The sequence below is a fragment of the Vicia villosa genome, linkage group LG7 (assembly GCF_029867415.1).
Source record: "Vicia villosa cultivar HV-30 ecotype Madison, WI linkage group LG7, Vvil1.0, whole genome shotgun sequence".
In the NCBI taxonomy this organism is placed as follows: Eukaryota; Viridiplantae; Streptophyta; class Magnoliopsida; order Fabales; family Fabaceae; genus Vicia; species Vicia villosa.
In genome coordinates, this window is record NC_081186.1 from 29,193,473 (window position 1) to 29,202,549 (window position 9,077).

General features: G+C 34.7%; 1 protein-coding gene and 1 long non-coding RNA gene across 4 annotated transcripts; both read left to right on the forward strand.

The window, feature by feature from the left end:
- Positions 1–2,528: 2,528 nt before the first annotated feature.
- Positions 2,529–4,301, forward strand: LOC131620421 (flavonol 3-O-glucosyltransferase UGT89B1-like). The gene has a single exon (XM_058891490.1). The coding sequence runs from the start codon at positions 2,607–2,609 to the stop codon at positions 3,981–3,983; it is 1,377 nt and encodes a 458-aa protein (XP_058747473.1). The 5' UTR covers positions 2,529–2,606; the 3' UTR covers positions 3,984–4,301.
- Positions 4,302–6,117: 1,816 nt separating this feature from the next.
- On the forward strand, positions 6,118–8,449 carry LOC131617072 (uncharacterized). 3 transcript variants are annotated; one of them, XR_009288415.1, is made up of 4 exons: positions 6,118–6,460; positions 6,698–6,944; positions 7,039–8,228; positions 8,330–8,449. It is a non-coding gene; the product is annotated as an uncharacterized LOC131617072 (long non-coding RNA). The 3 variants fall into 3 exon arrangements; XR_009288414.1 differs by having other exon boundaries at positions 7,039–7,773; positions 7,851–8,443; XR_009288413.1 differs by having other exon boundaries at positions 7,039–8,443.
- The last annotated feature ends 628 nt before the right edge of the window (positions 8,450–9,077 follow it).

Consider the following 9,077-nt stretch of genomic DNA (forward strand, 5'->3'; position numbering starts at 1 on the left):
GAGAAAGCGGCATGCCTAATGCATTCAGTGTTGGAGTTCTTAAAATGAAGCAATTGGCCCTCCAGAGATGATAGAATCTTGGTCTCATTAACTCGCTATGACAATGACAGATTGAGATCCATTCGCTAATATCAAATCCAATGGCTGGCCACGAATTCGAAGCTAAATGCTAAAAATCAGGAGCAGATGGAGAATAACAAGCGATGATTTCTTCCATCTGCCTTCCAAACTACGTTTCACCAACATGATTGCCGGAAACAAAATTGGTTAGCAAGGCCGACATCACCGTTGAATATGGATTCTTAAGAAACACATGGTGATAATTTCATATGGACATGAAACTTGTGGTGTCTCTGGAAGCACTTGTGCATCCAGTCTCACCTTTGTCAAGAGCCTCTGATCTCAATGCAAGCCGACGTCGCCCGTAAAAGTTTCCATGAATCTCAAGCAAAACCAGCTAGATCTGTGTTAGCAAATATGCATATTCAACTTGGAACATATCACGGTACAAACATTGGCACTAAAAGATAAGTACAATATTTGAACGTTGTGATATTGCTGTTGTGATTGCGTGCTATACGTAACTATGTTTCCGTATGTTAATGATACGTGAATATTGTATTGAACCATGTCATATGGTGTCTAAACCGAAAGGTTACGACTGGTGTTCCAAATAATGCAGGGGCTAAACCGAGTCAGACAGCTGGTGCACTGAAAGATGCAGGGACAAAACCAAGACATACAACGGATATACATGAAAAATTTGCTGACATTTGCATTGGATAGCAGCTATTTGAAACTTTTTTTCTATGGAGGAAGGAGAAGGTTCTCTGTGAATAGTAAACTTCCGATGTGGAAGGATCCGGCAATATTTGGAAGAGGCTTGCTATGTGTACACCATATCAAATACAACATGCCATGTGATTGTTTTTATGTGAGACCAAATAAAAGATAAATATTAAATATTTAAAAAAAACAAAACTGTATCTTTATACGGTGTAAGTGTTACTTTAAGTGTAAAGATAACATTTCTGTATTTGCAATGGCTGGTATGCTCATCCAAATCAAAGAGATAAGAGGATCACAGTGCAGTTGCAGACAATAAAAGATAAGTGAAACTCAATAATATAGGTCATTCACAACAGCAGATTATTCGGAAAAAAACATGGCTGTTAAGAACTATTTTTCTATTATGCAGTTTATTGCATTGTTGACATAATTATTAATTTTGATTTTTCGATCACTACTTATTATTGACACACAGTAAGATATATCCTTTCTACAATGAATCACAAACTAATGATCCATCACATGTTTATGCCTAGCTCCGTTGTTAATCATAATTTGGCACTGGTTTAGATTTCCCACATATGGATATTTGTTTGTCCCTATAAAGAGTAGGGTTGGTCTTATGAGCATGAGAGAGACATGATGGTAATAAAAATATGCAGATATTTCATATGCCATTTATGAATAGATATTCTGAGGATCTATTTGGTATTTTTATCCTGAGACAATTTCTCTACAATCACAAAAAGTTTCAGTGTACCTCCAACCAATCAGATTATACCATCTAATTTTACACATTTAATTATTTACTAAATACTACAATTGTTTGTTGCTTTCAAAGCATTTTACAAAGATAGTAACCATACCCAATTTTTTGAGTTGTTTACATGCAAGTATGCAACATATTCATATTCGTGCGTGGATTAATATAGCTGCCGGAGATAGTAACTCAAATTTTGACAGACTATGTTGAAATAGACCCCTTTTAGCCCTGTTTGTCATAGTGCCGGAGATAGTAACTCAGATTTTGACAGAACATGTACGTTTTATTAATATAGCAGTATAATACCAGTACAATTGAATGAATTCTTAATTTTATACCATGAACCGTAAATTAAGACCTGAAAATTACATTCCCCAATTCATGAATAAAATGTCAGTTATTGAATAGTAGAGTTCGTTAGTTAAAAGCACTCAATTAAAGTACTCACTTGTAATTTGTTTATAAATCAATGTTACCCTAAGATTAGTTCAATGCAATTCTGCAAATCAGACATAACATAAAAGTCAGTTGTTCACAAGCATTTTTGACATCTTTTCTCTTATTTTTTTGTTGCACATTTTCGGTTCGATTCAATATTTGAAATTCATTGGCTTGGTGATTTATTTATGAATGAGTAAAATTTGGAATATTAATGTAAAACTCTTGTTTTTGTACCAGGGAAAATGGGTGCATCATGCATTGTGGAAACAAGTTTGGAAACGTATGTGTTTGCTAGGAGCTATAATAGGTTTCAAAACAATTTAGGATACTTTGGAAACAAGTTAGGATAGTACAAAAATCCAATTAAGTTAACCAAGAGCAAAAACAGGCATGAATTAAGTTGAAATTTCTAAGACAATATTATATTGTAAATTCGTCACCCATGACGTCAAAGTCAAAACTAAAACAGATGGAGTGAGCAAAATTCCTTTAATGCCCAACTGTCTCTTCATATCTCACTTTTCTTTATAAGTCAAAGCTAACTTAGCTACATATCAAAAACTCCTTCAATTCTAACCCATTTCAAAGAATAGTCATAAACACAAACTTCCTCATGTCCATAACACCACCACAAACCCACCTCCTCGCCTACCCCTTCCCAACTTCCGGTCACGTGATTCCCCTTATCGACCTTACCAAAAATATTGTCTCTCGCAACATACATGTCACCATTTTATTAACTCCATCAACCCAACACCTAGTCCCCACAAACTATTCCCCTCTTCTTCAAACCCTCCTTCTCCCCCAACCTCAATTCGAAAACGGCCTCATCGGTATCATCTCTTCCATCCGCAAATCCCACTATCCCATCCTCCTCGACTGGGCCCGAACTCACCCTTCACCCCCTTCAGCTATCATCTCTGACTTCTTCATCGGCTGGGCTCAACTCCTCGCACAAGAACTCCACATCCCGCGTTTAGTATTTTCCCCCTCCGGCGCTTTCTCACTCTCCTTTTCCTTCTCTTTATGGCGCAACCTACCCCAAAACGACAACCCGGATGACCCCGATTCCGTCGTTTGCTTCTCAAATCTACCGAATTCCCCGATTTACCCCTGGAGGCAAATATCTGAACTGTTTAGAAAACTTAGAGGGGAAACCGATTGGAAGATACTAAAAGACGACTTTCTGTTTAATTTCGACGCATGGGGTGTCGTTTTCAATTCCTTCATTGATTTGGAACCAGCTTACTTTGACCATATAAAGAAAGAACTCGGCCGCGAAAGAGTTTGGGCCGTGGGTCCAGTGTTGCCACTTGAACCCGGTTCGACTGAACCGGAAAACCGAGGCGGGGCCAGCACTATTTCATGCGACGTAATCACCACGTGGCTCGATCAGCTTGATGACTGTTCGGTAATTTACGTCTGCTTTGGAAGCCGAACGATTCTCACGCCTGCACAGATGGAGGTTTTAACAAGTGCGTTGGAGTTAAGTGGGGTCAATTTCATATTATCTGTGAGGACTCCCGATGAACGACACGTGGCGCAGAATTGCGGTAAAATACCGAGTGGTTTCATCGAACGGGTGAGAGGGAGAGGGTTGGTGATAGAAGGATGGGCGCCGCAGTTGGTGATACTGAGTCACCGTGCAGTGGGATCGTTCCTGACTCACTGTGGTTGGAATTCGGTGTTAGAAGGGTTGGTATCTGGTGCGGTGATGTTGACGTGGCCGATGGGTGCGGATCAGTATACGAATGCGAAGCTGTTAGTGGATCAGTTAGGTGTGGCGATTAGAGTTGCAGAAGGGGAAGAGAAGGTTCCAGAAATAAGTGAGTTAGCAGAGATAATGAAAGGATGTTTAGGAAGGTTGAAGGAGAGGGTAAGAGCTGAAGAGATGAAGGATGCTGCATTGGGAGCTATTAAGAAAAATGGAAGCTCTCAGAAACAGTTAGATGCACTGGTGAAGGAGCTCAATGAACTTAAGAATGACTAATCCACAATTTAAGTGTCTTTTAAGAAAAAGTTTGTGTTTCAGTTGACAGGTGACTCAATTCAAAGTTTCTTCAATGTTGTACTGGAATGAAAACTATAAAAGTTTTATAAATTACGTTTCTATTTTATTTGTCATGTTGGTATGATTCTCTGGTTCAGGGTAGAATTTGTGGATGGTTACACTCGTGTTGAACCATGCTGAAATGTCTGATGTAATTAGAACTTAGAAGGCTTTTGTTTTAATTTAGAGCCATTTTGCTTCTAGTATAGGTGGAGTCGGGAGACACTGGTGGTGCTTATCATTTTCAGTTTTTCACGATGGATGACTCCACTTAAATACTCAATTAAAATAAAAAAGTAATTTATTTTAATTTTATAATATAAATTGATTTTTTTTCAAATATAGTAAAGACTTTAGTGTGTATATATATATATATATATATATATATATATATATATATATATATATATATATATATATATATATATATATATATATATTTCTCTCCAAATTTAATTAATTATTATTTTTAACCACTAGATTGAAAAGAATCAATGGTCTAAATTTGGAGTAAGTTATAATAACTTATTCCTGGAGTAAATATAACTCTCCTATATATATATATATATATATATATATATATATATATATATATATATATATATATATATATATATATATATATATATATATATATACACACACCAATCGTTAATCGATCAAGTGCTGATTGGCGCTGAAACCACTTGATGTCAGAACTGACCTCCAAACCGGACTATAGCGGTAATGAAAAGCCAATTTTTTTATTTATTTATTCATTTTTATTAATGTGTGAAATGGTTAACTGAGTTATTATATAGCGGTAGTATTATGTTGCAGTCTGGAATTTGGGACACTATCAGCAAAAATATCTATTTTATTTTGATTAACAATTGTGTTTATTTGAGACACATAATTCTTATTTTCAATATTAAAATTTCTATTTCTCTCACGGATTATTATCAGCAAAATATCTATTTTATTTTAATTAATAATTGTGTTTATTTCAGACATATACATTTTATTTTAAAAATGTTAAAAAATGTATTTTTTTCACGGACTACTATCTGTAAAATACCTACTTTATTTTAATTAACAATTATATTTATTTGAGATACAAAATTTTTATTTTTAAATATCAACATTTCTATGTTTTTTCATGGACAACTATCAACAAAATATATATTTTATTTTAATTAACATTTATCGTTGAAACAAAAAATACATATTTTATTTTAAATTTATATGAATATTTATATAAAACCTATATAGCACCAAATAAATTTACCCGTGCGAACGCACGGGTATCTTGCTAGTTTCATTTAAAAAAAGCTTTAATGTATAGTCATTTGTTACTTCAATTCATTGCAAATTTTATCACTGTATGAATAAATAAAATGTAATAGATTGCACGTAGCACATATCAGTCAATCATTTGTAATATTTTTAAGAGTTTAATGGTATGACACTGGGTATTACACAAACATTCCATCCGAATATTTTAACGTATTAAATCATATAGGTAAATTAAACTTTACAATCTGATTTGGTGGAATACAGTTGTCATTGGTTGACAATATAAAAATAATTTACACTATTAGTGTATTATTCATTTTCCCAATTTTTAATAACTACTTCTTTTAAATAATTGTTCCTACCCGATTGATAACTATTATGAAGTCTCAAAGAGTTTAGAAGTTTGAAGTATGAAGTATGAAGTATGAAAGTGTTTATTAAGCTGGTGATGGTGCAGGTAGGTGTTTTTGAGACTGGCTTCGGTGGTGTATCTGCATAGGCGATTTTTTTTATGTCTTTTAACTACAGAAAGTTTTTTCCTTTTGATAATCTATAATATAAGAAAAATATATCTTTTCTCAACTATGACTGCATGTGACATGTGGCATCTTAAGAGAGGAGAGTTTTGTATTTTCCAAATTCTGATTTTGCTATCCCACGTCAGTTTTGTCCCTTCTCCCTTCTCCCTTCCACCAGTTACTGATTTACTTCCCACAACCTTTCAGGTTTTGCCGGTTAAAATACTTTTCTCTACTTTTCTTCTCTCTCTCTCTCTCTCTCTCTCTCTCTCTCTCTCGTCAATTCTCTCATTCTCTCTCTTTCTTTCTCTCTCACGAAGAATTTGTTCTTCTTTCTCTTCCTTCAACTTTTCCCAATTTTGGTCTTTCATTTTCTCTTCCATATTCATATCTTTAAAATCTGAAAGAGGAATCAAATATGGGGCGTCATGATTTAAAATGGCGGAAATTTCATCTATTTTTTTATTTCTTCTGATTTACTGTTTGTTGTTTTAGGTTATGTTTGATTGTACTAATTTTCATCATTGATTTACTGCAGATTTGGAGATGAAAACATTATCGATGTGCGATATCGATGTTATGAAAACAGAAGGTTTGATAGATTCCTCGGATGCTTCGAATCAAGTATGTTGTTTTTATTTGAGAAAAATATACTTTAAAATGGTTGTAATTTTGAAGTTTGGATTTTTTTTATATGTTGTGTTCGAATTAAATCAATGTTATTCTTAGCATGCTTACACTTTTGGTAAATCATTTGTATTCGTAGTAATTTCTTAATTTAGTTTATTCGATAACTTGATATCATTTATAGCTTTTTATTGGTGTTTTACATTTTCTTTGTTGATCCTTTTATTCATATAGGATAACAACAAGAAATCGAATTATGGTCAAATCTCTGTGGAGTCGTAATCGCATCTATCAAATTTGGAGGATCAAGTGAAGTCATATAAGGAAAAAGTGACGACGTATGACGAACAAGTTCAGACATATGAGGAAAAAGTTCAGACACTTGAAGATGAGATCAAGGAAAGCATGGTAAAACACTGAGATTAATACTAAGGAAGTCATGGTAAAACAACAACGAAAGTAGCTCAAGAAGTTGTCTCAGGTATAATGCTTAAATTTTTTTATTGCATTAAAGATTGTTTATTCGACGCTCTTGGAATTGAAATTCTGTTGAATTTGTACTCTCTATGCCACAGGACTGAAACCCGACACTATATCAATACAAATATGGAGATCCATCTTTGTCAACGATAAGCGATGTTCACTATTTCAGAACAATGTCGGTTTCAGGCACCAAGAGTTACCCTAGCAGAATAGCAGGTTTGATAATGCACCACTTTCAATTATTTCTCATCCTTAGTGCATTATTTTTCATTCTTCTGATTAAGCCTTATTTTTAAAGTGATATAATTATAAATGGACTTGCCATCCTTGCACCTGTTGACTCACCAAACACCGACGGCATAGACACTGCTAAGCTTTATTTTCTTAAAACATCAACATAGTCGTGGATGTATATGTGTCTGTGTTATTTTTGAACCTACTAACAAGAACTATTTGATTTCCAACCCTTTTCCTTTTCAACAGATTCATCAACGAATGTTAGGATTGAAGACAACTACATTGTCTCTGGTGATGACTGCATTGCAATAAAAAATGGATGGGATGAGTATGGAATCAAAGTTGGAAGCCATCTCAACAAATTATCATAAGAAGACTATCATGTATATCGCCTTATAGTGCTATGGTTGCATTAGGGAGTGAAATGTTAGGTGGAATCCAACGTGTAATAGTTGAAGACGTAACTGCTATTAACACTGAATCAGTTGTTAGAATCAAAACAGTTGTCGGTAGAGGCGCATTCGTGAAAGACATTTTTGTTAAAAGAATGAACTCGAACACACTTGGTGAACAGGATAATCTAAAAGGAGGTTGATGTGCATAAATCCACATTGTTTTTTTGTCAATAAATGGGAGGAGAAGCTGAATCGTGACTTGTTTTGTATAGGTAGCACGTCCTGATTCTGTGCAGGTTTGTTGTAATGGATTACCGACTGAGCGCGGTGATATGGACTCATTGGATGCATAATTTATAAGGGTTAATAACAGTTGGATGCAGATTAGGTGCATGCTATGAATAAGTTGTTTCGCTCAGAAGAAGAAAAATATACTTTGCTTAACGAAATTGTAGAGATAACGGAAGATTTTACTGGGGCAGAGCGGCAAAATATACTATAAATAATCTTCAATTGAAATTTCTGCATCCATCACCAGATTATAGACTGACACATCACAAATAAATGACAGGAATGAAGCTGGAATTTTAACGGCCAGGAAGGATTTGGACTATATTGTGCGTGATGAGTTGCTTGTGGCATTAAAAAGGGTTTGTGATTTTGCAGCTTCTTATTGACTCAGCAATATCTTATGGCGTGTTTAATGCATGTTTACACCATCTAATGAAACTTATGGATTTGCAGCAAAAAGGAACATTTGAAACAGGGCAAGAGGACACTACATAAATTCCTGAAGAACCGAAACTGAGATTGGCACATAGAGAAGAAACTATTGCTGTTCTTGCATGTTATTTTCCTGAACCACTCCTCCTCCCTTTTGTTGAGGTAACATTATTTCTTTCATTTTTTTGTTGAGCAGCTTCATTATGCGCCGAAATGTGATTGTTTCGTCTGTGTCACTGTGTGTTCATTGTTTGCAGACTAATATAACTTCTATCTGCAGCCAGCCAAATATGTGTTATAATGAAGTAGTTTCTTGCGGGTTGCAGTCGAGGGCATTTGTTGGACGAAGGAAGGGCCATGTACAACTCCCTTTATTCTCTTTCAATTTTAATTTATAGCTTGTGGAAACTAGAGAAATCATGTGAATTGGGCGGAGGAGGTTCAACTGCAGTTGCAGCAATACTGATCAACTATCAGACGCTGGTAGTGGTTAATATTCAGTTTCATATTTTTATTGTATCATTTCTGTAGATGATATCATGAACCTGTTTATGATTTCAATTTCAATTTCAATTTCGTTGGTAGGGTTTGAGATCTTGCAATTGAATTGAGTGCTGATTTTGTTACTGGTTTGGTTTCATATGGAAATTGTATAGGTTTAGATTACTTATGGTTCAATTATAAAGCTTATGCATGAGAAGACAAAATTCAGGTTGCATTCTCACGATGTTCTGTTACGCGGAAAAACAATTATTTGCTTAATTTAATCATTTGAG